Below are 27,796 nucleotides of genomic sequence, written 5' to 3'. Positions count from 1 at the left end.
AGATGCCTGGGCACAGTCTGGCTCTGCCCCAGCAGCTCAGCTCTTTCTGGGAAGCCTTGTACAGGCTCTCATTCCCTTATTGCAGAGCATCCATGCTGGGAAGCCCTTGAGATTCTCTCTACTCCTGTCCATGTCCAATTCCTTTGGCTGCCTTGGAGCCTTTTTTGCATTGTGTGCTCTGATTTCTCTCCCTCTCATTACCTCCAAAAACATCACCAACTTTTGGCTTCCCCGTGGACTTTCCTCAGTTCTCTTACCACAGAGAAGACCTAAACGTTGCCATGCACTCGTGCTGATCTATGGGTCCCTGGGATTTTTGTAGCCTTTATTTCTCTTGCCCAAGCCTGTTGGTACTGGGCAGTATTGAAACAAAACAAAATAATCCAAGGACTGTTTAACCTTCTCTTTTGCCCCATGCAGACAGCCCTGCTTGTGAGGACAAAACAGGTCCTTTGTCCATCATTTTGCTGATGCACAGTGATGTCTCCTCTGTTTTTAAAAGGTTTTTGCCTTAAAACAAATGATTGAACAGTTTTTTAAGCAGACTTGTGCCAATTTCATTGCCATCCTCACTGCTTCTACACACTGAAGGCCTTATCCTGGAGGTGCTGAGCCCATTTGTTTCGAGGCACACTTCCTCAGTAAAGTCTGTTTCAGCATTGCACAACGTGTCTGTTCTGCAGGGGGGAGGGGAGTGTGCGTAATCCTTGATGGGGACAGATGTCTGAGCTTGATCCCTCTGGAATGACGTCAAAGGCTGCAATATTGTACCTCTTCCCAGTGCTGGCAGAGCCTGTGGCCTGGCAATGTGCTGCTGCAGTGTCTGTCACCACTGGGTCCACCCGCACAGAGCAATTAATAGGTGACCAAACGGCAGGAGCGAGTGGCCCATGGTACTTTGTGTGCTTGGGGATCTACTTAAGCACCTCTCTCTTCCCTGCAAACTCCTGCTGCTCCAGAACTCTGCAACTGAAAGCAAAGAGAGTTGCTTTCAAAAGGAGCATCCTCTGCTCCTCTGTTTACCTGTGAGCACATGAAACTCCAGCAAACTCACGGACCTTTCTGTGCTTGGGACACGGCTGGCACCAGCAAATGCCATTTATCACGGAGCTGCAGAACACAGTGCGACAGAGGGGGCCAGTAAATCCTTGGCTGTAGTTTGATGCTCAGCACCATGGCACTGACTAGAAAACATTAATACTGTACCTATAAGCTGAAGGCAACAGTGATGGTTAAAGCAGCAGCTTCAGCTTTCACCCAGCTGGCTGTGGTGACATGAGTGACAGATACACGGCTACACTTGGATGTTTGCAATAGGGAAGGTTTCCCAGGGAAGGAAGGGACCAGCACATCCTTGAGGCAGCACAAAGTGACTTCCCTGTGCCTCAAGGCACCCCAACCTACTGCACTCCTCAGAGGCTACGCAGGGCAGGAGACTTGGGAAATGCCATGGGGTGGCTCAGAAGGATGTGTTTCACTGGAACCTCTTGGCATCGTGGCAAGTATTGCCTGTGCCTCACTAGTCCTTCACCAGACCTACCTGCTAAGGCGGCTGCTGACATTTCACATGTGCCAGACCCAGTTTAAACTGGACTGATTTCAGCCCTAGACTGATGAAGTGATGTTTCTGATTGTCACCTGTACGCTAGCCCAAGCTATTGTCCATTTTGACAGCTCTGCACACAGATCAGGGTGAAGGAAGGAAGGAGCATTTGACAGTTTCAATAATTATATGAATGCCAAGGCAGTTCTTTGTAAAAGTGTGCTGATAGATTAAGAACAGCTCCCAGGTTTTGATTTTGGAAACACTGGGATTTTTCCTAGTCATAAATCCAGAAGGGAACGTCCAGTGTGCCTGTACAGTGTCCTCTCCTTCAGGCAGCTCAGAACCGTGTCACGGTAGCTGCTCCCTGGGCACTGCCACTCGTGGTGAATGCCTTGGGGAAAGTGAAAAAAAGACAATCTGTAATGTTGACAGGGATATTTGTGATGGCTCTTTAGGTGAAAAAAACCCATAGGATGTAGAAAACTGCATTAAAAAGAAATTGCTAGATTCACAGAAATAGGAGAGATTGTTTTTAACATGTGGGAGCAGAGGTAAGGTATTCTGGGGAAAAAGTGATTTTGTGCTGGAAATAGGACTGAGACAAGTCGAGAAAGTAAATATTTAAGTACTGGATCAATTTTGATTGATTTCTTTAGTCTCTGCTGAGCCCACCAGTGAAACTGCTCATCAGTACTGCTGTTGCTATGGGTCCCATCAGTAAATAACTTACACTTGTGGTTATATTTGATTTTTACATGCTGAAAGTGAAAAACTTGCCATTCCAGAATCAACATCCTTTCTGTCTTCTCTGATAGCAAAAACTATCTTGTCTCTGGGTGTAAAAGCAAAATTAGTTTTCTTGACTGGTCATGCTAAGGAGGTTGTGAGAAGGGCTGGTGTGACAATACTTTCCTCTTTGCAGAGCAGACATTAGCCAGTATTTACCTGAGGGGCTGTGATATTTAGACAAGAATTCCAAAGAGAATTACAATAGTTAACTTCAGTTCATTCTGACAAGTTTGTGTGACCAATGTTGAACTGTAAGAGGGCTGATACCTGTTCATTGACAGGAGCTGTAGTGCTATCTAGGGAAGCCCTACTGCCTGCATTAATTTGCAGGATGATCACAGTTTAATGCAAGCTTAAGCAAAAAAATACTCACCCCAAAATGCAGTAGCCCAGGTCTAAATGTTGCCCAAGCATTGGAGTAAATCAGCTTTCGAGCCAGGGGCAGCTGCTGAGCTGTGCCTCTGCAGCAGACAGATCCCAAGTCCCCTGGTTCAAATACTGAGTGTTGTGCAGAGGATTACAGATATCTTTTATCTAGGAAAAAAAAATAGCATCGCATAAGTAGAGGTTATGGAAGAATTAAATCATTAAATAAGATATGATGTTCTCTCCCATTCAGTGATTAAAAGTTCCTCTTCATAGGAGCTGTCATATTCCTTGTGCCTTTGGCACGATTCAGGCATCCTGAAAAAAAGGCTTTGTTGTCATCTTTCTTCTACATATTCTTCACCAGACAATGAAAATGCATTTTATGAACATCAGTTTGTTCAGCATTGTACAATGTCAAGATTATTACCCTTGGGGAACAGGGAGAGAAACTGAAGAGCAAGGAGATGAGGTGAGTTGCTTCTGCATGTGCAGAAAACTAAAGAGCAGCAGGACTGGGAAAGGACATGGTTTCCTCCCAAGCACTGTTTATGGGGAAAAGAATGTGCCAGTGATGTGAATTTAGCTCTCTGTTACTTCTTGTTACATCAGTAGGGGCAAATATTTTGCTCCCAAATGCCTATGAAATAAGAAAGTATGTACCTTCAGATCACAGGATGTATGACTAAAGTTCCCAAAATCTTTTTGACTAATCCAGGGCTGGAAATGAATGAAAAGACATGCTATGATCACATTTGTAATTTGAGGAAGAATAATCCAGCCCTGAATCAGTGTTTTCTTCATTGCTTACATTGCTACTAAGGATTCATTAGATGAGAAAATAGGAGATTACATCACAATGGATATTTTTTTAAATGAACAATCCATTTGTTTTCAGGGTTTTTTTGTTTGGTTGGTTGGTTTTAATTATTCTGCTGAGAATATCTGCCCTGTGACAAGCAAAGCAGTCAGCTTTCAACAGCAGCAAAAGAAGTCTCAGTCCAGGGCAACACAAATTGGGAAGAAGCTCCAGAGAGTGGTGCTATTTGAAATAAATTGAGGAACTATTTTGAAAGCTTGCATGGAATAACGGAGTTTTGCCAACTATTACAATTGGACTTCAGAGTAACTGCTGAGTGGGTAATTAGTCCCTCAGGAACACAAGAGTCTGGACAAATGTAAGACAGAACAAGAGGGGAAAAAATTGTATGAAGAATTAACTTTAGAAAACAAGCTAGAACATTAGTCACAGGAGGGATATAACTCAACTTTCATTTAACATTTATTTCTGTGATGAACAGAAACGTTATTCTTAACCCCTGTACTGAAGCAGGGAACAGGAACCTTCTCTGTTTTCAAGGCAGCTGGAACTGCTTTATTGAAGTTTATGTCTCTGATAAGAGGGTGAAGGAGAGGGTAAGGAAATGTGTTGAACACAACTGCAAACCCAGCAAACAAGGCTTATACTCAGGTGGAGCTGGGAAAGAAACCAGTTGTGGAACTGTTTGAGACATTGTGTAGAGCCTGTTGTGGTCTTCATTGACTCCCAGAGCAATTAGCCAAGGTTTAAAAGAAAATGTCCCCCTCTCTGTTTGCCCACCACCTGCCTACAGCCATGGTGTCATTTTCCCCTGTACTGAGCAGCACCCCATCTGCAAGGAGGTGATTCACCTACCCAGCATGTTGAAGGATCTTGGCATAGCCCTTAGCTGGGTTTACAGAGAACTGATGAAATACAACTGCAGAAAAACTTGAAGCATGTGATACACTTCTGAGGTTGTATTCTGAGATCCTGCCCTTCCAGAGCTCCTGATTCATAGTCCTATGCTGTAACTACTGAACTATAGACATCTATAGAGTTTCTACACTTGGGTTTTCTGATTCATTGCTTCCATTATTATCTCAACATCAGCAATTTGCTAATCAGTCCTCTTTGTAGAACAAGACTAGTATTGCTTTGGATGTTTAGAAAAAAAAAAAAGAATGTAATTCCCATGACTCTGGAGAAGAAGGAAGCTCCACAAAAACATCTGGTATGTTCAGGCGTGAATCTATGAAAATAGTTCATATTCACCGAACTGTGTGTCTGGAGGGTAAACAGTAACAGCTCAGCCCCAGACCTGGATCCTCTCAATTCTGAGGACTTAGTACTTTGGTGTTGTCTCTATAACCTCCAAAGAGATTGGGTCAACCTCCCTCCTGGGCTCTCATCATATTTTTAGCCAAGCGATGGGCTCCTGCTTGCCTGTTCTGCACCGGTACCCCCAGGAGCATTGTCTGTTGGTGCTGTGGTGTTCCTTTTCTGATCTGGTGATGCTTTGCTGTGACCTGAGCGAAGGTTACTGGTGTTTTCATGTAGGCTATGTGTTTGCTGTTGAAGGTGAGTGAGAAGCTCTGGATTCCATCACTTGGGTCATCATCTCTGTTTCCTAATTCAATGCAAATGTCCAGACAGGCAGGCGGCTCTTCCTTGAAAACATCCAAATTCTCTTGAGAGGTGTGCCAGTTCCTGGCAGACGTGGTGTTGGCAATGCATGGTGGACACAACACGGTCATCATTGTTCATCCCTGTAAACATTGTCTTCAAAATCACAGTCTCCTCTCATCACCTTGAGCCACTTCCCTGGTGTGCTCCACACAAGGGTCCTGCACAAACACACCCAGCTCTGGCATATTCCTTCCAGGAGAGGGCAGGGGAATACAGTTTATTACAGATCCACTCCTGAACTGCAGGCAGCCTTCCTCCTGTCACAGATCTTAGTGTCTTCCAGTCTATTGTGCTTTATTAAACTTGGATGAACTGAGATAGATGCTGAATCTCCTCAAAGTGAGTCAGTGGGTTTTGTCACATTTACAGACCCACCTGTCTCTGAGTCATCTTCAGGAGGGACAGCTTGGACCAGGCTGTTCCTCTTGTTCTTCAGCTTCTTGCAATGAGCCTCATGGGTCACACAAGCACTGGCTTCTGTGCAGCTTCAGGAAGAGGGTTTAAACTGCTTAGCCTCAGCTCTTCTGCTTCATCTCATCATCAAGCCAGGGGAGGCAGTGATAGGACAACTTATCTATCACACTCTGCACACTCATATCCCTGTAGAAGCTGGTCTGATTCCCTTGGGTTTTCCTGATATTAGCAAGTGAAGCTCTGCTTATGAATGCTTCTGTGAATAGATCAAAAGGCAAGGGTTGTGCATGGAAACTTAAGGTCGGAGCTGGACCTAAAGCCTAAAGATGGCCTAGAGAAATACCAGCCAGAAAGTCAACTGGTGTTTTCTTTCATAGCAGAAAGTTTGGGAGAAAATCAGATTCTCTCCAACTCCCCACTGTCTTTAATGGTCCAAAGAGCATTAACATAAAAAAATCCTAAAACTGGTTTATTTCAACTTATCTCCCCCTAGACCTGTGACTCTGATGTGAAAAGGCAACATAATTGTCAAAGTAGTGAAGGTAAGAAAAAAAATCAATAAGCAGTTGGCCCTGCAGCACAGATGCCCTTGCAAAGCAAAAGAAATCCTGAGATTGCTGTTGCCATTTCCACCTTGTCCTGCAGAACCACAGGCAGGGATAAACACATTCTTTGTGTCAATATTTCAGTAGTACTGAAAGAACTTGCAGTCCTTATCTGTGAGTGTCAAGGACTGCAAAGTTAAAAGCCATTATAACATTGTTGGAGAGTCTGACAGGCTTTTTTGCTCCCTCCGTGTCCATGTAACTGTTCTGGTGCTGAAAGCTGCAGCCCATCGGAGCTCAGCTGGGCATGGCCACATAGTGCACAGAAGGGATGGTCTGTAGGAGGTTACAAAAGAAAACAAATCGCCCCAACATAGAATTCCAACTTCCTTTTAATTGTTTTCTTTGATAATTTTACTCCTTTCATTGGAAAAGAGCAGCCTTGATTTGTAAGTCTCATGGAAATGTGCAAGTAATCAATTCAGCCTGACTAACCCTTGTTTTGCCAAGTGGCTGGTTGGCTCATCGAGTCACTAATAGTTTGCTGCTACAGTAAATGGGGAATGGGGCAGAAATAGCACAGGTAACCTCTAAAGACAGCCAAGCACTCACTCTGTGCAGCACAAATCCCCTCTTTGCCCATGCATGAAGTTCAAACACTTTCCCTTCCAGACCCCTCAAAAGCCATTTGTAGCACAAAGCTACACAACGTACAGAAGATGGGAAAAACTGCAGCAGGAATAGTCAACCTCTGTACAGCCACAGATGGAAAGGCAAAGTATGGGCAGAGCCAAACAATTCTTAGGTGTAAACTGCTGAGTGCAGAGTGGAGGAGCTTTTTGCTGCCTTTCCCACCTTTAATGGGTCTGTGCTACGTGGCATAACAGCTTCAGCCTACGGTTTCTTTTTTTGAGACTGTAATGCAGTGCAATTGTTATCTCCAGGGAAATTTTAAAAGGCTTGAATGCCAAGGTTTATTTGCATTTCCTGACTGGATCTTTAACACACAGCTATCAGACAAAAGCCAATGAAAAGGACCTTAACTTTACATTATCCCTGTTGTTTGACTGGGCTGTAGGAATGCTAGAAAGGTTGTCTAAGCAGGAGAACCAGTTTGACTGAAGGCCTCTCCTGAAAGGTGGCAAAAGAGAGAATGGAAAATCCCCAGGCAGGATCAAGGGGCAGAGGTAATAGTGAATTTTAAAAGGACTTGGTGAAGAGATGAACAGAGGGAAGCACATCTCTTAGCAATCCACAAGAACGACGGGGCAGGGAAATAAGCAAATGCATTTTGTAGCAAGGAACAGGGGCTCAGTTTTGCTGTAGCACCAGAGAATGCTGATGTGAGACATCAGCCAGAACTGCACAAAAGCTCATCCCCAAAAGCCTGTCCCAGCCCAACAGCCATTCATTCCTGGTTCTCATGAAAAGCTGATGGCCAAAAGTGATCATAAGTCATTATATTTGTCTAGATCAGTATGTTTCTCCTGCTGTTAATAAAGGCTCAGAGTGTTTCCAAAACCTTGAGCAAAACTGAAGATGTGTGTCAATTTGCTCTCACTGTCATGGGGCTCCAAAGAACTAACCAGTAAATCAGTTCACAGCTTGAGGAGTGTACTCAGATGCCACGGAGGAATGGAGAAATGGCTGAGTCAGCCCACAGACTAGCACCTGCCACTACAGCTCATAATTCACAGTTTTGAGGTTAAGCCCCAAAACGTGACTGTGGATGTCAAAACCAGGACTGTGGTTGAAGGCCCTTCCAGGAGACTGATGGGTAAAACAATATGATTATACTGTGAAAGAAAACTTCTGAGATAAACTCTCTGCTCAGAAAAAAGATGCTGTGGAGGATGGAGCTGTACACATGTTGCACCAAGGACAACCTCAGATCAGGGCTCTGACAGTTACTTTTGCATGCTTTCTCATTATTCTCTGCTGTACAATGCCAGGACTTTGGATGTTTGTCCAGAGTGTCCTGATGTCCAATAGCCTAGTAAGGGCAGTAATTTCTACAAGAGTGCTGGACACCCAGAAATGCTTCAGGTACAGTCACGAGGCACATGCACAAGGGCTTTGCTGAAGCTTCCCACACACACAGCAAAGGGGATCTGGACATAAGCAAAAAGCTTGGTACATCCAGAACTTGCCACAGAGTGTGTGAGTGAGCTCAGGTCTGGGGTTCACCCTGGATGCTCTGGATGCTCTTCCCAGGCACTATGCACTGCCTGCCTGTATTTTCAATGCTTTTGTTCAAGGAAGTCTTAGGGAGGAATACAGAAGCCTTTGTTACACTTGCCTGATTACTACTTTCATTCCTCACAGTGCTTACTGTTGCTTTATATTGAATGAGTTATATGCTCTGTAGGGTTCTTCAGCTGTGAAAAACCGTCAGATGCCTCTTCCAGTGCAGCTCACAGCCACGGAAAGGCCATGGCAGCACAGGGGAAGGTGGCTGAGCATCCTATCTGGCAGCAGCGCATTTTGGGTCTGCCTGAGCCCACTGAAAACATCTCACCTTCCTACCACCAACTTCAGCAACAGCCAACAGCAGAGCCCCATAGCTGTGCAGCAGGCAGTGCACCCAGTCTTGTGTGTGTTTTTACAGTAAAGAAGTTGTTTGCTGTGTTTAAGTGGAACTTTTTGTGTTCCAGCTTATGCCTATTACCCCTTGTCCAGTTGCCGGGCATTACAGAAAAAAGTAGAGTTTGCCCATGCTCCTGACATCTACCCTTTATGTACATTGTTGAGGTCCCCCCTTAGCCTTCTCCAGGCTAAACAGCCTTTTCCCATAAAAAGATGTTCCAGTCCCCTGATGATATTGGTAGCTGCTGGACTGTTTCCAGCAGTTTGCTGTCTCTCTTGGGCTGGGGAGCCCAGAAATGGACACAGGACTCCAGATGAAGCCTCAGCAAGGCAGAGTAGAGGGGGAGGAGAACCTCCCTTGATTAAGATTGTAACTCTTGGTTGTTTTCACAGTAATAAACATCACGAGGGTATTTTTTATTTGTACAGCCAACAGTTAACATTCCATCTAAATCTCATGCCCTTTACATTGCATTACATTAAACCTCACCTACTTGGCAAACCTTTTTCACCTTAATCTTCACCTGCTTGGGTTTTAACTGAGAGAAAACATCAAGGCAAGGTTTGCCAAAAACCTATTTTGGGTAAAAATTTTTCAGGCCAGCATTTTTACCAACATAATGCTCTTTACATCAGTGAAGTTATGCTAATGCAGAATTTGGCCTTGATGTATTTGTATAAATATAGTATCTAGGAATTTGATGAGTGTATTTATGCATTATTCATTGAGAGAAAGTGGAGAGGAAGAGCGAAGTCTGCACATGAGAGCAGAGCCCTGGGCACCCCTGGGCTCCCTGGAGAGATCTACTGGGGTGAGGCAGCACCCATGGGGTCACCTCTAGTACTGCTGTGGGCTGTGTCTGCCGTGACCTGTCGAGACTGAATGTCCTCCTGGGAAGAGATTGGTTCATGTTTGCTAAACTGTGAAATCTGTTACTGGTAATTCTGGAGCAACGCAGGCTGATGTTATTTTTTCCAGTTTAAGACAGTAAGTGAGATTTGAGAAGGGGAGAGACTGTGATTTGATTCTGCCATGGATGTTTGAGACGACCCTCAGTGCCTCAGTTTCCCTGTGAAGTTATAAAGACCTATATTCCCACAGTAGGTGAGTAGCGAGTAGGGATTGTGCTCTGTCCCATGTAGCCCTCCAAAAAGCCCAGACCTGTTGCCACGAGGCTGTATTCTGGTATGTAAGGCTGCACCTTCCCAAAGGGCTGAAAAATGAAAAACTTACTTTGAAAAACTGCTGACTGGGCAGAAAAACTCATTGCTGCTGCTGCTGCTGCAGTGGGCATCCCTGCAAACTTCCTCAGCTGGGCTTCACCTCTGCAGAAGCTGAACACGAATCTTCATCCGTGTCGGCTACTCCATAACTGTAGTGTGTGTGTGTGTATTATATAAAGTAGTGTATGTGTTTATGTGAGAAATCAGTGAGGACTGCAGTAACACTGGGGGGGACCCCAAAACCCAATACTTTCTCGCACGCTGGAAATGACCCCAGGGCGCTGCAGGAAAGGGGCAGGCTTGCGGCTGTGCAGCGGGGAAAGGGCACAGCGCATCCCATCTCCGGGAGCCTCCGCGTGCCCCGCACACCTGAGGAGCCCGCACCCCTCCAGCCATCTGCTGCCATCCCGGGGCTCTCCCCAGCCCGCGGGGGCTCGCCCGTGTGCTGCCCCTCCCGCGCACCGCCCCGGGGGCCGGGCCGGGCGGTGCGGCGGCTCCATTGAGGCCGGTGTCGGCCCGGCCCCCGGCACGGCGGGGCCAATGGGGGCGGCGGAGGCGGCCGAGCCCCCCCCCGGCCTCCCGCCGCCGGACGCGCGGCCGTGCGGGGTTTATAGTACTACAGGCGCGGGGCCGCGCAGCAGCCGCCACCCGCCTCCCGGGGGAGCCGCGCCCGCCGCCGCTCCGCGCAGCCCGCGCTCCCCGCGCCTCGCCGGGCCTGCGCCGCTCGCCGCCCCCCGCTGCCTTCTCGGCTCCGCTCCTTCATCTTGCAGTTTTTTTGGTTTTATTCCTAGACTGATTTTTTGTGTGTTTTTAATTCTTGTTGCTGTGGGGGGATTTCTTTGGGGTTTTTTATTTTATTGTGGGAGTGCTGGTGTTTTTTAAATTTTTCTATTGTTGTTTTTGTATTATTCCGATCGATCTTGGCGTTTTCTCGCCCCTCTCCTCCCCGGCTTGCAGAGGAGTTCAGGTAAGGGTGTGCGTGGGGCGCGGAGGTTCGCGCGGGTGCGAGTCCCGCCAGCGCTGCCCTTGCGCCCCGTTGCCGCAGCACCGGTAGCCGGAGGGAAGGGGGAGTTGGTGGTGGTGTGTGTGTGTTACTGGTGTTTATGCCGCCGGTGCCCGGTCACGAGGAGGGTGGCAGATTAAATCCCCCTCCACCCCCCCACCCCCCCCCCGGCGGAGCAGCATGCAGGTGCGGGGGGGGCTGTTTTTTGGGGCTGAAGCTGTGCCGTGCCAGGCGGGGTGACAGGGAGAGACTGCTGGAGGGGCGAAGGAAAGAGCTCGAGCCCCCAGAGCCTCCTGAAAAGGGATGGAGGGAGAAGGAAAACAATTAATAATAAAACCAAAGCACAAACAACAACAAAATCAAACAAGCAAATGCTCTGCACCCGTGGAAACTCGACTGGGATTATGCTGGGGTGGGAACTGTGACACCCACCCGCCCACACCCCCAGACCCCACCATCCCGCTCTCACTGCACCGGCTGTGTTATTGCGGGGCACTGGTGGCTGCGCTCAGGGGGCACCGCCGGCGCCCACTGCAGATAAACGGCTTCCTTTTGTAGGAGACAAAAGTTTAGGGGTGAAGAGAGAGGGTAGTTTTCAGAAAACAAGGCATTGGAAACATTCCTGCAGCTTCCCAGAGGCTGTGGGTCTGGAAAAAAACAACACGGGGAGACTGTAAACATCCCCCCCCCCCCTTTTCCCTGCCTGTGTCCAGGGAGCAGCACAGCTACCTTACAGCAGGGAGAAGAGCAAATGGGTTTCTTCCTGCCTCTTGGCTTCTTTTAAAATTATTACTATTTTTCATTTCCCCCCTTCATACATTTCTCTTTTAATTTCTTAGAAATGCAGGGCCTGGTTCCCTAGTTAATGCTCTGTGAGGCAGGAGGCAGCCTGAACACATCTAAAACCTTCTAGGGAACATGAGAAAACTCAAAAGAGATCAGTCCTAAACCAGAAAAAGCTGTAGCAGTATCCATAGGAAATGACTGTCAGTGTATGTGAGCCCACGTACCACTGTGTGATCAGTTGTGCTGTCCAGAAATAACAGGCTGGGAAATATGTCCCTGTGTTTCAGCAAGTTCCCAGGATTTAACATTTTCGTGTTACTCTGAGTCACAATCTGCATTCACTGGTTTTGGTTTGGGGTTGGGGTTTTTGCTGTGTGTTGTCATTATTTTTTTTTTTAGCTGACAGGTTTTAAACAGAACAACATGTTTCTGACAGAAAGGACATCAAAACAACCCAGGGAACTCTTAAAAGTTGGAGGCTGTCATGCTGCCGTGTGCTCTTGAACAGCTGCTGTATTTCACTCCAGAAGTGTCTGGGTTTGAGTGGCTCAGGCCCCGAGGTCCCTCTATAGGTGCTTACATTTCTAACATGTTTTCAGGACTCCTGGAGGTGAAAGCGTTTCATGTAAACAGCATTAGTACTTTTCATAGCTTGCGCAGCTCAAGGCTTTTTTTGGTTTTGCTTTTTTAGGCTTCTAGGTTTGGCTGTGTCTGCAGGCAAAGTAAGGGTGAAAGCCTTTTGGTTGTTAGTCTGGCCTTTAGGATAAAATATAGCCTGGACCCGATCCTGCATTCCAGGCATTCCCCAAAATCTTCTTGGCGGTTCTGCAAGTTTTGAGAGTGAACAGAAAGCAGATCTGGCCCGTAATGTGCCTGGATCTATTTGTCTCTCACAGTCCTCTCTCTTCTTAAAACATCTCTGGTTACACTAAGTGACATTGCTCCTTGTCAAAAGAGATGGGAAAAGAAGCGTGCTGGCTGTTTGCTACGGAGATGTGTTGCTCACAAGCAGTTGCTAGGAGTCTGTTGGGTTATTTTTCACCTTCCTTAAAGCCCTTATTCAAGTTAGACTTTAGTTCTGTTCCCGGTGAAATATGTGGCTATTTTGATATGTGGCTTTCTAGTTCTCTCAGGCATTTAAAGAAAACTTGAATTATTCTTTTTTTAAGAAGAAAGAACTTTACCAGCTGCTTTTGGTGCACACTCCTTCCCCACACACAGAGCACGCCAGCTCTTCATGGAAAAAAACCCCACGTTGCAGTCCAGATTTCACCCACAGCACCATCCTTCAGAAGTTCAAGCTGGAGCAATGGAGACAAATGAGGGAGAGTCAGAAATTCCTCCCAGGGCAAGTCCTCCTTTCTGCCCCACATTTCACAAGGCAATCACACATTTTTGGTGCAAAGTAGAAACAAGCTGCTTGGGTGAATTCTTACTGGGAACCAAGACAAGCTTCTTGGAAACAGGTTGTGTTGTCAGTTTCAAAACTGGGGATAGCTCAGCTCTGGGACTTTTGATGGAGGAACTTGCTGTCAACGCAGAGATTTAAAAAATAATGGAAAGAAGTCATGTGTGTTAGAAATAGTTCAGCTCTTCTGACTCTTCACTTTTACTATAAGAAATGATTATAGGCTAAGGTCACCAGACAGAGCCACTAACCTCTGTTTGAACTTCCTTGTTCGACACATGTGGGTATTTCATTGTCGGTTCAGAGACACAGCTGACTGACAGGCCACACATACCAGGAAAATGTGCAATCTTACTTTTAAGTCTTTCATTCAACCTGCCCCTACTTCCTCCATGTATATTTGAAGAAGGAAGCTGTATCTTTAAGAAACATGTTATTTTCCTCCCCACTCCATTTCCTGTGAAGTAATAGACTCTACCAAAGGGATGGAGCTTTTTAAGAGTGTTGTGTAGAGCATCTCGTGCTGCATTTTCTGCAGCACCGAGCATGTAGATGCTTTGTGATTTTTTTTCTAGAGGAGGCAGAGACAGGGCAAATTTTGGAGATGGGGCAGCGAGGATGCTGTGCAATAGCAGAAACAACCATCCCCTTCCTTGCACAAAACTGAGAGCTATTGACTATTCATGGCAAAGCGTCCAAAGCACAGCGGCAGAGCCTGTGGAAAATGACAGTGTGTAACAAGATTGACTGGCATTTCCTTCACGCTGGGTCACATGCCTCCTAATTCACATACACACACACAAAACCTCATAGGCTGATCAAATGACTTCTATCTCTGCAGTCCACATACCTTCCACAGAAAGAGTTGTTTTATTATGCACATATACAGCTCTGTTTTCAATCAGTCACCTTGAGCAAATGACTGAGGGCCAGTGTTTGCTGTGCTCAGAGGTCTCTGGTTGCTCTTTAAGAGTCTCTGATCATAAGCAATTTATTTTTTTTAACTCTGGGAGGGGAAATAAAACAAATACACAGATTCCCCTCCTGCCTTCCCCTCCTCAGATACCTCTCTAGGAAGTTTGCTTGGCTTAACTGGGAAAGCTCAAGACGGTTTCTGCTGTCGGTGAGCACTGCGGCGGGCTGCGCTCGGAAGGATGGATTTTGCCCTTGTGCCTCTCTGGGGTTGCAGTGGGATGGTGGCTGACATGAGTAGGGGCATTTGGTGTGCTGCTCACTCACTGTCTCAATGTGAGGGGAGTGGAACTGGGAGCGTGGCTGCCCACTGTGGGATGTGGCAGATTGAGGTGCTGGGGGTCTGTATGAGCCCTCAGCAACTGGCAGAAGCTTCAGATCACTTTGACCTCCATACCCAGAGAGAGAGGAGTATATAGTGGTGAAGTGAACCCAGCTTCTGGCTGGCTTGCCAGGACATGGTAATTAGCTCAGTACGGTGTCAGCCTTATTAAGAGCAGCGCAGGTGATGATGACGTTGGCACACTGATTCATTACATCTGGAGGGGAAAATCCGCCTAGTAAATGCTGAAGCACAGTAAATATTTTTGGCTCCTGACGGATTGATCCTTGCATTATGCTGATTAGCTTATATTTGTGGAACTGGGGAAGTTAAAAATAAGGTTGGTGGAAAGCTACAAGATAAGGAAAGGATTTGTGTTTTATGGCCTCCGGCAGTAAACTTCTTTTTTGTTTTCTTTAGGTGGTAAAAATTCCAACACTTTATTTTTTTTCTCCCCATTCCCTTCTTTGGCTCTAAGTTTCACTGTTAGGTGAAAGCCCATAATTTATTTTCTCTTGCCAGTAATATTCTGGAAGGGAGCTGTAAATCCAGAGCACACACAGTTGGGAAATTATTTCTGAAAGAATTCTTTTGCAAATACGTGGTGCAATCCTGCAAAATGCTCTGGCCCTGACAGTCCTTAGGGGGTGGTACAGACGTATCAAAGCATGTAGCAGCATGTATACTCAGTGAGACTGGATGCTTTGGACTTTCCTGTGAGCTAGAGGGCTTCACGAGCTTTAGTACATGGAGTTAAATGATTAAACTGACTTCTGACTGTTGCTGTTTTGTTTTCCTACACTCAGGCTCTCACCTGAACTTTCACCGCCTGGTATATGCTGTTGGGATATCCATAGGAGATCGCCCAGGAATGGTGGATCACTTGCTGCCTACCGATGAATCCTTTTCATCTACAAGACATTCTCTTGGATACTTTGGGGACATGACAGCGGGGGTGAGGACCTACCAAATGCTGCCCTCTCCGCTGTCAGAAGATGACAGCGACTCGTCCAGCTTTTGCTCTTGTTCCAGCCCTGAGTCCCAAGTTCTCAGCTCCAGCTATGGAAGCACGTCCAGTGCGGAAAGTCAGGACAGTATCTTAGATTACTTATTGTCCCAGGCATCTTTGGGGAACACCTCTGCATCATGGTGGGACAAAAGGAGATTTCAGCCAATGGTGAAAGAGGAGTACTTTAGGTTGCCTGAATTTGCCGTGGATATGGAAGACTCAGGACCATTCCAGCCCACACTTGAGGAAATTGAGGAATTTCTGGAGGAGAACATGGAGTTGGAGCTCAAAGAAAGACCTAAAAGTGAGACCAAGGACTTGAGAGCTTGCAGCCAAGTTTCTGTTGCTTCACTACAGCAAAAAGACCATATGTTACCCGGCGCTAGTTTAAAAGAGAATAAAAACGAACAGTTGGGCAGCTCAACGGAAGGTGGCCAAGCTTCAAATGGAGGAATGTCCCTGGAGAATGGGATACCGGTTATGCTTCAGATTCAGCCTGTACAGATCAAACAGGAGTCTAACACGAGCCCCAGTTCCCAAGGACCAGCACAAGAGAACATAAAAATTGCACAGCTTCTGGTCAACATCCAAGGACAGACATTTGCCCTTGTGCCTCAGATAGTTCAGTCGTCCAATTTGAACTTGTCCTCTAAATTTGTCCGCATCGCTCCCGTCCCCATCGCTGCCAAGCCACTTGGGCCAGGAGGCATGATGCAGGGGCAGACGGGGATCATCATGGGTCAGAAATTTCAAAAGAACCCTGCAGCAGAACTCATTAAAATGCACAAATGTTCTTTTCCTGGTTGTACCAAGATGTACACGAAAAGCAGCCATTTGAAAGCCCACCTGAGGAGGCATACAGGAGAAAAGCCTTTTGCATGCACATGGCCAGGTTGCGGATGGAGGTTAGTATTGGGGTGCAGCACTATCCAATCCCTCTTCCCCTCTTTGATATAACTGACCAAGCAAATAGAATTCCACTGTCTCTGTTCCCAAAACCTGTTTGGTTGGTTTGAGAATTAAGACCTTTTTCTTCCTTTTGGGTAATCCAGGGGCTTTGATATATTAAATAGCAGAGAATCAGCTGCTAATACCAGCTGGTTGAAATGACTTAAAAAAACAAACATGGTCCATTGCAATTTATATTTCATTCCAAGAGGGTCAGGTTAAGCTTGTTACTGCAGGCAATACCTTGGTCTGGTTGCATCAGAGCAGCTGCAGCAGATGCTTGGCTGGTAGCAGGTGAAGGCTCTAAGTGAACTGTGGACAGTTTAGGGCAGTTACTGTGCGTGGCTGTGTGTGGCTCCAACTGCACTGGGGCACTGAAGGGCTGTGATAAACAACTGTGGTTAAGAGGAGCAGTATTCTGCACAATTTCATAGCAAATGCACTTCATTCCACTCCTTCTGGAAATGCTGGCAGTGACACTCCAGCATGCTCTGGATTTTATTCTCTATGTTGATTCAGAGAAATGCGTGGGTGCCACTCAAAGCTGCAAAAAGCTGTCAGATGTAACAGCGCAACCAGAAGGCTGAAGTGGAATTAAGCCTTGCATGAATGAAAGGTTGCAGATTTGATTGAGCAAAATGCTTCACAGAGAGTATATTTTGATTTAGTTTTTTAAATGATTTTTTTATTCTTCATACTAATTGAGAAGTTAAAACTTTCCTTAAAATGAAAAGCTGGTGTTTTTAACAACCTTTGACGGAAGCCTTCCTCCCTCTTTCTGGTTATCTCTGTTACTAGCGTGTCTGCTGGCAAGTGTTACTATACAGCACCACAGATTATGACGGGGGAAAACCAAATCTTCACTCCCTTGTATTAAATTAAGCCAAATTTCTTTCAAAGAACATCCTGCAGAGCTTCAGTGAGCAGTGCCTAATGAGGAAATGGGTTGTGATCATGGGGAACAAACGAGGTAAAAAGTAACAGGAGAGGGTTGTATAAAAATGCAAGTATGTGAGACATGCAGTAGTTAGAGATGGCTGGATTGGTTTGAGGGAAAAGGTCAGAATGGGGCTGAATCCTGTGCTCCCCAACAGGACCAATTAGAAGTTTGCCTGTAGGAAGGACTGAGGAGATCAATGCTGTTTAATTCTTAGGTGATTTTCTTTCCCGTTTCAGTTTATGGTGGCGCTACAAACTGGTGGTGATTCTGTGCTGGTGGCACTTCTTACAAGCCAAGATGCACTGAGATGAAAGCTATATTATTTAGCTGGTTGGTCCCAAAAGCTGCAGGCTGGTTTGCTCGAGACCTGCAGTAGAGGCACTCACTCCTTTTCCTTTGGTTGCCAGCGTATGTGCGCACAGGCAGCAGATGTGCCTCCTGCCTGTGAACGTGCCTGTGGGTGTCACGTTGGCTTTCCTTGTGCTGGGATGTGAGCAAAACTCTCATTTTTTGTCACAAAGGCATGTGGCGTGTGAGGGTTTGTCTGATCCATGCTGAGGTTTATACCAACACTCCTAGTGACTTTTGTGGCTTGAGATCAAGAGCCTCAGTGAGTGAGCTCCATCTCTGTCTTATTACAGAAACTGGTGTTTCCCAGACTGCAAAACCAAGGGGAACAATTAAGAAAATATTAGCTGGTAAGGGATGGAGACTGAGTTTACACTGAGGTGCTTGCCTTCTCCCAGCATTACAGTGAATGGTGTGGATCAAAAGCACAATGCAGGTGTCATTCTTTCATTCTTAGCCAGCCTCAGTTTTTTAAAGATGAGGAGCCCAGCGTGGATGAGAAATCACCTTAGCTATGAGGAATGTGTGTCTTGTCCAAAAACAGCTGCTGAAAGGGTTCTATTGCTCTTTGTCTCATTGCATTTCACAGCCCAGGCTGGTACCCCAGTCCCCAACACGTCCAAACTTTGGAAGGGCTCTGCTCTGAGGGGTGTGTGTTTATAGCCTGCAGGAGAGACAACCCTAGAGGAGCTTAGCCCCAGCCTGAGATGCTGCTCATTGCCTATGTGCTGCTGCCACATAAAAAGCCAGACCCAATTGAGGACTGAATTGCTCAGGCCTCTTTCGTCAGTAAAGCCTGTTTACCTTTTCCAGGAGTTCAGCAAGACCTGTGATCTCACATGACTTAAGTCAAATGCATCTGGCTCTCTCTTTGCTCCCAGTGTTATATCATCTCAAATGAATTTAAGCACTAGAACACTGCTGGGCTCTGCTTTTACTCTCCTTTCCCTGCATTCTTGTGCTTGAGTATTTATTTTTTCACCCAAGACACTTAAGATCTGACCTCACTGAAGATAGTAATTTCAAAAACAAAACAGAGTGTTGCCTAGTGCAACGTGGCTGAGCTGTGGGAGGGGGTTAGAGCTTTCCCTGCTCTCTGGGCAGCCCTGCTATGCTGAAGTTGCATGCTTTAAATGCAACCAGGTAGGGGTGTGCACACAGCAAACCCCTTTTGCTAACCCCTAGGACAGCTGGGGAGCCTCAGGCATCTCCTTGGAGGAGGCTGAACCCTACTCCCTTGTGCCCTTCCTTGACATGAGGCAAGAGCTGTTTTCATCAGGCTGCAGGGAGGTGTTCATAAGTGGCCAGTGACCCGTTGCGTCCGACAGCTCGCTGTACCGGTCGGCGTGCTGATCCGTGTCGTGCCAGCTTATACCTTTGGCACACGGCAGCCTCTGGATGCTGCTGCTCCTCACACGGCCCCCAACAAATTGCTGAGCTGCAGCGTGGGCTGGTCCCCAGAAGCCGTGGTATGGCTTGGAGCAGGAGCTTGCCCTTCTCTCCCGTGGCGCAACAGCATACAGAGCTGCGGTGGTGGTAAGGCCCAGGACGTTTGTCGGTAGCCGCCTGGTTGGGCTGGAGGTGCTTCCCATCACTGGCTCTGCAGGTGACTGTGCAACACAAGCTCCGCCTGGTTTAAAGGCTTATAATGTGAGTATAGGATAGAGTGAGCGTGGGGAGGACTGTGCATGGGATGAGTCGGAGCAGGCGTCTTGCAATGGCCTGTTTTGCCAGTGCTGTGCAAAGGGCTTTGCAGGAGGAGCAGTGCTTTACCACAGCGGTGCTTTGGGGTAGGCAGGATGAATCCAGAGCCTCCCCTCAACCATGGAGGAGAGGTACAGCCTGGGTCAGTCTCAATGGCTGGTGGCCATGGTAGGGACCATGGAGTACTAGGTTGAAGCTACTGATCTTTTTTTGCCTTATGGGCCACACAACAGTGTCCTCATTTGGCCGGGAAACACAGGACACATGCCCATCAGGGAGCTCTAGGATTTGTCTCCAAGGGACATGTAGTTACTGATTACTCACCATATAGAAGGATAGAAACTCTTCTAGTTGTTGTGGGATTACCCAGATCCCCCAACTTTTCTTTAGAAGGAAGAATCCTTCTGGAAATGACAGTGACTTGGGATGGCGAGATGTTCCTTGAGGTTACCTTGTTTTTGTTTGAATTTGGCATTCCACTCGGAATTACATGCAGTCTTCTTGGGGTGATCTTAGTGCCAGAACGTGCTGCAAATATCCTTTCACTGCAGGGCCAGGCCACCAGATCCTTCTGGCTTCCTTGTCCTAACCTTTGCGTTGTTTTTTTGTAAACACACCGACAGCTTGAGGTTTATTTCTGTGGGCTCTGTAAGTTGATCTTTCCGTGACTGCTGGGGAACAGTGTTGCAACATTCCTGTCTCTTCAGCTAAGGACATCGTTATGAGGCAGAGTGTATTTTTATCAGATGAACTCATCCAAACTGCCAGGGTATGAGCAGAGCACTGATATGCACCTCTTTCTCCTCCACCATCCATGCAATCCTCATCAAAATGCACCTGTGGAACTCCTGTGCAGGATTAGCCGTGTGCTACTCCACTTCTGTTGCAGTTGGTAACCTTAATGGCCAAGGACATTGGGACAAGGCAACCCAACCACTTCTGGTTTTACTCCTCTGATAAGCCTCTATGTAAGAGGACAGCTCTTTGCAAAGGCGCTTTTCCCTCTCTGCTCCCTCTTTTCCTTGGATGTGGTTGTCATTCCATGAAACAGGTCCATTTCTTGTTCAGCCCTAAGTCCTGCTGAGGCAGCATGCATGGACAGCATCTCACTCTCATTAGAAAGACGCTTAGTTCCACTCATCCATAGTTCTACAAGAGCATCCCTCCATGGATGTCACACTGGCACTAGCTCACTGCTAAGGACTGGGGAGAAATCCCCGGCCCTGCTGCTCCTAGGTCCAGATTGTGGTTTTGGGAAGCTGTGGCTGGAAGGAGCAGGTTTTCTAGAGAAAGCAAATGGGCAGGTAGTAGGGACAAAGAGAAAACCTTGTCCTTTACAAAGAAGGTGTATCCCAGGCAAGGAACAGGTTGATGGCTCCATTAGGGCATCTGCCTATTGCTCTTAATGGTGAACTTGACTCATGGAGGTACCAAAGCAAGGACAAAGCAGAAATGCAAGAGGATGAGTGAAGGAACCTCCCCTAGAAATGCCTCTGGGAGAGAAATGTGTCCACACTGTATCTTGCCCATGGCAAATATCTATATCTGCTTTGTGCTGGCCACAGCACACACTCCAGGTAACATCAGTGAACTGAAAAGCTGTGAGGACTGAGGAAACCATTCCCAGCTTTCCTCGTGCCTGTGCCCTGTTCCTCAGGAGATCGAGCTAATGAAAACTTTTATGTGGAAACTTATTTTTCCTTTTACGAAGGACTTGCTCAGAGGAGCCCAGCACTCCCATTTCCTCCCTTTCATAAAAATAGCATATTCACTCTGTTGGCAATGTCATATTTTGCTCTGCATGTTCTTTTCCCCATTTATTCAGCTAGTGCCCATGACTTCACTTATTTATTGTAAATAAACAGCTGATAGTATTTCTTACATGCTCCCTCTCTGTGCCACTCTTTGTTACTGCACTGGCAACAAAACACTTAAGTGCCCTTCGTCAGGCAGCAAATTTTTTGTACCCATCTGGACAGGGCTGTTTTAGTGTGATATTATTAATTAACCCTGTGGCTGCCAGTCAGGTCTGAGCTGGAAATAGAACCAGCCAACTGTTAAGATCGAAGGATTAGCTGATTTGAGTTCAGTAAGACCGCAGGGATTCACGGTGGCTGTTTGGGTTTTTTTTTTCTGTGGAGATGGAGGGTGGGAAATATCTGAAACTGAGATGATTTTGGGTGACAATTTTGGTAATTAAAGGCTCAATCTTGATTTCAATTTACTCATGGAGTAACTATGGTAATGAGCATTGGGGCCCACCTGGATTTCAACTTATGATGTTTAGCATATCCAGTACTAAGATATTAATGACTATTTAGCCTGCAGGAGCATGTTCAAAAGTCAATTTTTCATCTGGATCTGATAAGCCATGTAGTTTCTGGGTAGCTATGTCTGGCCATTATCTGAGATCCATCTCAGACTAGGTGTGATTATTGGATGCCCCTTAGCACTCGTGTCAATGGGAGCTCGGAGCAGACCTCACTCGTGGGACATAGGCTGTCAGCTCTGCCTGAGAAAGGTCCAGGCTTGCATTTGCAGGAGAGCAATTGCAGGACAGGCTTTGAAAGGACAGGCAAAGGGATCAAGAGTTCTGCTGTACCCATGTTGTTGGGTTTAAGGCAAGGGTGTTGATACAAACATTGCCCCTGTGCATTGTGTGTTTCCACCACTGCTGCTGAGAGCCAGTTTGGACCAGACTGGCCTTGTTGTGTGTCTTTATAAGTTTGTGTGTTTGGGCTTTACCACAAGCAGAGTCTCCCACTTACCTAAGGGGACTATTATTTTTCCCCATGAGAGATCTCCCTATGTAAAACCTCATTTATCTGAAAAGTCTTTCCTTCTCTTGCAGGTTCTCCAGGTCAGACGAGCTGTCCCGGCACAGGCGCTCCCACTCAGGGGTGAAACCCTATCAATGTCCTGTCTGTGAGAAGAAGTTTGCTCGAAGTGACCACTTGTCCAAACACGTCAAGGTGCATCGGTTCCCACGAAGCAACCGCTCCGTCCGCTCCGTGAACTGATCGGTCCCTGCTTTCCCCTTCCCACCCAGCCACCCCATGACAGCTGATGACAGCACTTTGCTCACTATATTTCTAGTGATAATTTATTTGTCTCCACAGAACAGTCAATGCTGTTACTTGATACCACCGTGTCTGAGTGTCCCGTGTCCTTTAAAGATGATTTGAGAATGATGTTCTTTTTGGGTCAAGGGAGGGGGATCCTTCCTCCTTTTTGTCTTTTTTTTAAGGATGTTATTTTCTTTTCCTTCTATCTTTCCCTCCTTTGCTGCTGCTTCTTTTGGAAATTACAATGTTTTATTTTTAGCTGTTTTCTGCTGCACAGGAAAATGTAAGAGTTGCTTGCTGCTAGTTAATTATAGCCCTGGCATTCCTAAGGGCTTTGCTCATGTACAGGCCATTCATTGTGAGTTTTTATTAAGCTGCTCTATTTGTCCAGTTTGGAAACAGCAAATTCCTTTTGAAATGAAAACAACTCCTTTGTTTTTGGGTCGCCTGAGCCAAGGATTTGAAGGGGCTGGCTGTAGGAGGAGGAACAGTGGAAGTCGGGGACAGGGGGAGACAAGGAATGGAGAGCACTGGCATGTGCCTCTGTGCCTCTCTGACTCCTCTGGCTCACATTTACCTTTTCCTTGGCTAGGGCTATATATAAATATTTATGTATATATATTCATACATACATATATATATATATATATATATATTTAAGCAAGGGCATATTCCAAGCAAACCTGGGAGCTCAGGCTGGATGAAATGGCTTGGAGTGGAGCCTTTTGGTGTGGTAGAGCACTTACTGTGTGCATGCTTCTCCTGTGCCGGGGTGCTGTGAGGGTGAAAGGATGCCCATGTGTCAAATGAAATGCTGCTTTCCTTTCACTCTGGTTTGCAGCATCCACTGTCCTTAGCAGAAGAGCTGTTGTGTAGTGTATAAAGCAGCAGGAAGTCATTTGTGAGAAGGGCTGAACTCTGTTCCTGTCTCTGTTCCTGTCTCTGCTCCTTTCCTCTGGTATGGTCTGGGGGAGAAACCAGAAACCCAGCCCCAAAGGTGCCCAGTGGTCCTGGTGAGCTCTGGATATCCGCTGTGAGTCAGTGCCTCAGTGGCTGGAGCTCAGTCTCTGTCTGCTGGTCTGTGGGGTGTTGTAGGATGTACTTGTACACAGGTGGGAGGGAGGCACCGTGGCCTCGTAGGACAGCACCGTGAGATCTTCTGTCCAAGGGTGATCTTCAGTGCTAATCCTCTCCATACCAACAGCCATGTCAGAGCTCCACGCAGCTGGGGTGGGCAAATGGGTGAGAACAGTAGCCAAAAGAAACCAATTTGTGTGGTAGCTGGCTAAGAAGGGAATTTAAGCGAACAATCAGCTGGTAGCAGGCGAACGGTTCTGTTTGTGTTTTCTTCTCGTTCCGTTTTTCCTTTTGAACTCTGGCAATTGTAAGGAGCTTTTTTTAGATGAAAATAGAATTCAGTAATTAAGAACGATTTTTATAATGGATGTTGCATTTCCTTTCCATTCACAGACGGCATCTGTTTGTCTCTGTGTTGGTGAGATGGGAAGTGGGAGGCTGCGGTTGTAGCGCTAGGCAGAGCAGGAGCCCGCGCTGCGCCAGGGCAGCGGGCCGAGCTGAAGCGAATGCATTCCTTTTGTCCTCTAGAAATTAATATAAGTGAACTATCATCTATTGACTGGTTTATATCACATCCTATGAATGTATGTAAATAAAACTGTACATAGATGCATATCTATATAAAATATCTTTTAATAACATATCAAAATTTGTGTAAATTGGAAACAAAAATGCTTATAAAGCCAGTGTACATAAGTTACAATTCTGTATATTTTCTTTTGTTCTTCATAAAAAATATATTTACTTTGACAATAAAATGAAAATGGAAATTTTAAATCCCTCCTTGAAATTATTATTCACGAATTTCCTTTGTAGCCAGCTCTGCAGTCAGGACTATACAGCTTGACATTTTCATTCACCTGCATGTAACTTTTCAGGTGCTGGCTAATATAGGAGATGATGGAACAGATCTGAGAATGTCTTCAGAAGTTTTTCTCATCTCAGAAAGTTCTTGGGAGGCATGGGACGTTTCAACTCTTTCTTCTCCAGAGCCCTCACACCGTGCCTGGCAGCCAAGCTGGGACCCAAATGCCTTCTGTGGTTTCTGACTGCTATGGAACAGGTTTGCTGCTGCAGTGAAAGTGTGGTTAATAAATTAGAGCAAGCAGGTTTTGAGGAAATTCCAGCTCTAGTGGTTAGTATGAAGGGGAAAGGCTTCAGACTGTGATGGTGACTCAGTGTGATGCAGGACAAAGGAGTCAACTGCCATGTGCTGCAGTTCCCTTTCTTGTAAAATGAGAGTAATAGTGCATCAATAATGCACAGTGATTCTGAAGGTCTTAATTTATGTTTGTGTGATCCTTGGATGGAAGGAGCAAGCAATAAGACCAGTAGTCACAGGATTAGGTTGTGAAAGAGAGGCTCGGTATGGCGGAGGTCTCGGTGCCAAGGCACTTCAGTTGGCTCTTCTATAAATCCCATGTCTGAAGGAGTGATGTGAAGGATCTGTGGTACGAAGTATGCCTCAGGCTTGAGGAGAAGACACCCTGTTCTGCAATAACCATTGCTCCTGACTCGTAACACCAGGGGCATGAATGCGATGCTCTTGTGATCTGCAAGCCAGGACATCTCTTGCACTGTGCTTTTCATTGTGTGGCCTCTACTGGAAGAGTAAACCAGCAACATTACTGGTGTTCAAATCACTTCTGAGTCCCCATGGGAGCAATGGTGCAGTGGGTCCAGATCTCCTCCCAGCAAGAATCAGTCTGAGACTAATGGGCACTTAGGGAATAGAGTCTCTCCCCGAGGAACAGCTACCTCAAAGATGCCAGGTGATGAGCCAGGGCTCTCCAGACCCCTGATGATTTTTCACAGAGAAGCTCTATGAATCTGGCAAGAGGACCGAGGGAGGAGGCAGACTTAAATTCTGTTCACTCCAACTTGTTGTTACCTTCTGAGATGTAGCCTGAAGACCAGAGTCTTAAGGACAGCCATTTCAAGAGTGCTAGTTGTGTGCATGCTTTAATTAGCAAGCCTGCACCAAGAGGATCCCTGATTCCCTTCTGTTCTCACCCCTATTGACATCATGCATTAAACTAGCTGCTTTATTTTAGCCAGCGTCTCAATCTCCTCCCCATCTCGTCTGGAGTTCTGATATTGCTGTAACATTGGGCAATTCACCCTGCAAGACACTCGGGGCAGAAGATGTTATTTTTCTGCAAGAGGCAATATTTAATGCTCAAGTGGAGAAATACAAAATACCTGCTGTTGGAGCACAGCAGTGCAGAAGTCTAAGATCTAGGCTATGTTTTAGCCTGGAGTAATTTCCATGAAACACTTGCTCTGTCTTTTTTTCTTTTGCTGTTTTAAGTACAGTTTCTGAGTGTGAATTGTGTGGGGTTTTTTCTGGCTAATACCTGTAAGGAAATTTAAATTGATGTAAAAGTTGTAACATTGTGCTCAGAAGAGCAGGGCTATGTTTGCTGTGAAAGGAGAGTTAGTTCTGTGTGCAAATTAATGATGTTCTCGGAGGTTTGTCACAAAAGGGCAGAAGTTTCCAAAGGAGATTCAAATGATTGTTTTATGTGGGATTACTGGCCTGCCTGGGCCTTGCTGATTCATGAGGAAAATGTGACCTTGCCTTAATCCCTATTACTCTTTACCCACCTGAAGGTAATTATATATTTAAGTGCTTTGATGCCACAACTGTAGATATGTTATGATGTCCCTGGTTCAGCAGCTCTGCACAGCAAAGCACAGCATGATACATCTGCCTAAGTCTCACTGGCTTAAAACATCTATAATTGGGTTTCTGAGGTGTGTATGGACATGTGTCCAGTGTTAGAGCCTCCATCTAATGATCATTATGTGGTTCCTAACACTTGCAAGATCTCTATATGTTTCTAAAAAGTTTTACTGTCAGTTTCTGGCTGTTTATAGTCTCTTCATCAGAGCTAGTGGTGAAGGAATAGTGTTATGAGAGGTGAGGAACTGTCAACTGAGAATGTTGTACTCAAGGTAAGGATTAAGCATAAGGAATAAGAGTAAAGTGATATTTCTGTAAGATGACTTGATTTCTGTGACCCATAGCTAAACACAGAGCAGTGGAGTGATGTGTCTGAGACCACAGAGCAACACAGAGGAAAAATGGGAACAGAACCAAGTTGTCCCAAATCTCCTTTGCCCCAGACAGTGACACAGACCACACGTCAACAACACACTGCAGGTTACAGAAGGTAACGAGTAATAGGACATGTAAGTGAGACCTCAGATAAGCAAAGAAAGGTAAAGACGGAGCATGAGATAAAGTCAGGCTGCACTGATAATGTCTGCTTTTGGAAAGGATGCCAAGGAGAGAGGAGCAAGAGCTCATCTGCTGATGTGTGGCACTTGGGAGCCACCAAGGTAAAACCTTAGTCCTGCTCCCCTGACCTGTGTTATGTGAGGGCTTTTTCCCCTGGCAATTTTGCAGGGGAGAGCTCAGGGAAAGCAATCCAGCTCATCAAGCAGGGTGATGTGATGAAAGTTGGCAAACTTGTCTCCCTGGAGGAGTGCTTGGGTTTACTCTGCCATGTTTGCAACAGTCCCCTGCTTCTCGCTCTCCATGGCGGGTTCTTTCCACTGAAATCCTTGTGCCAGGAGCCTTCTTGTCTAAATGGCCACTATATATATCTGATCCAGACAACCAGGTTGGTCCAACACAAAGCTGGTAGCAATAAACCAGCACTGATGATTACCCTGGGTCTTGTGGGTTTGGTAAGGGTGGATGTGCTGCACCACGGGCTCTTGGCTCTGATCTGCAGATTCGCCATTGCAGAGACGTACCGGGAACCTGCCAACACGCATAGAAAGCTGTTTGGAGCCAGCTGGGATTTTCCTTCTCCCCTTTTGATGGCACCTATGAAACCTGTTATTCACTCAGTTCAGCAGTTGCTGTGCTTTGTTTGCTTGTTATTCAGAGACAGTGCTTTTAAAGAATGAGTTGTGCTGACTCCCATTGACTTCACACCGAGCCAAGGACAATGACTGTCATAGCTTATCCGGGGAAAAAACTTCCCAACTAAGGCAGAGATTGCAAGTCCTGGCTTCCCTTGCTTGTTTCTTCTGGGACATCTCTGGTTTTGTGGCTTTTAATCTCTTATCCCACAGGTTTTAGCTTTTTTTCTTGCTTTTTAGGGGGACGGGGAGTTTTGTGTTTTATGATGTGTGGTGTGTGATAAATAGATACTGTGAAAAATCTTCTAGTCTTAACATCTAGTGTGTGTTCGCATAGAGCTAGAGGGAAGTGACAATGACTCTTCTGGTCAAATGATCCT

General features: G+C 46.2%; 1 protein-coding gene across 1 annotated transcript; it reads left to right on the top strand.

The window, feature by feature from the left end:
• Positions 1-10,655: 10,655 nt before the first annotated feature.
• KLF15 (KLF transcription factor 15) lies at positions 10,656-24,194 on the top strand. The gene is made up of 3 exons (XM_062008235.1): positions 10,656-10,925; positions 15,256-16,363; positions 22,250-24,194. Exons 2-3 carry the CDS (start codon positions 15,321-15,323, stop codon positions 22,416-22,418), a joined length of 1,212 nt encoding a protein of 403 aa, XP_061864219.1. The 5' UTR covers positions 10,656-10,925; positions 15,256-15,320; the 3' UTR covers positions 22,419-24,194.
• Positions 24,195-27,796: the final 3,602 nt, after the last annotated feature.

Source organism: Colius striatus, chromosome 15 (genome assembly GCF_028858725.1).
Source record: "Colius striatus isolate bColStr4 chromosome 15, bColStr4.1.hap1, whole genome shotgun sequence".
Taxonomy (NCBI): domain Eukaryota; kingdom Metazoa; phylum Chordata; class Aves; order Coliiformes; family Coliidae; genus Colius; species Colius striatus.
This window is presented reverse-complemented; position numbering and strand designations above follow the sequence as displayed.

Bases quoted from the DNA above. Each gene is read 5' to 3' on its own strand.
- KLF15 (XM_062008235.1), top strand. From the start codon at position 15,321: ATGGTGGATCACTTGCTGCCTACCGATGAATCCTTTTCATCTACAAGA. The intron at 16,364-22,249 runs GTTAGTATTGGG...CTTCTCTTGCAG, and splicing joins TGGCCAGGTTGCGGATGGAG to GTTCTCCAGGTCAGACGAGC.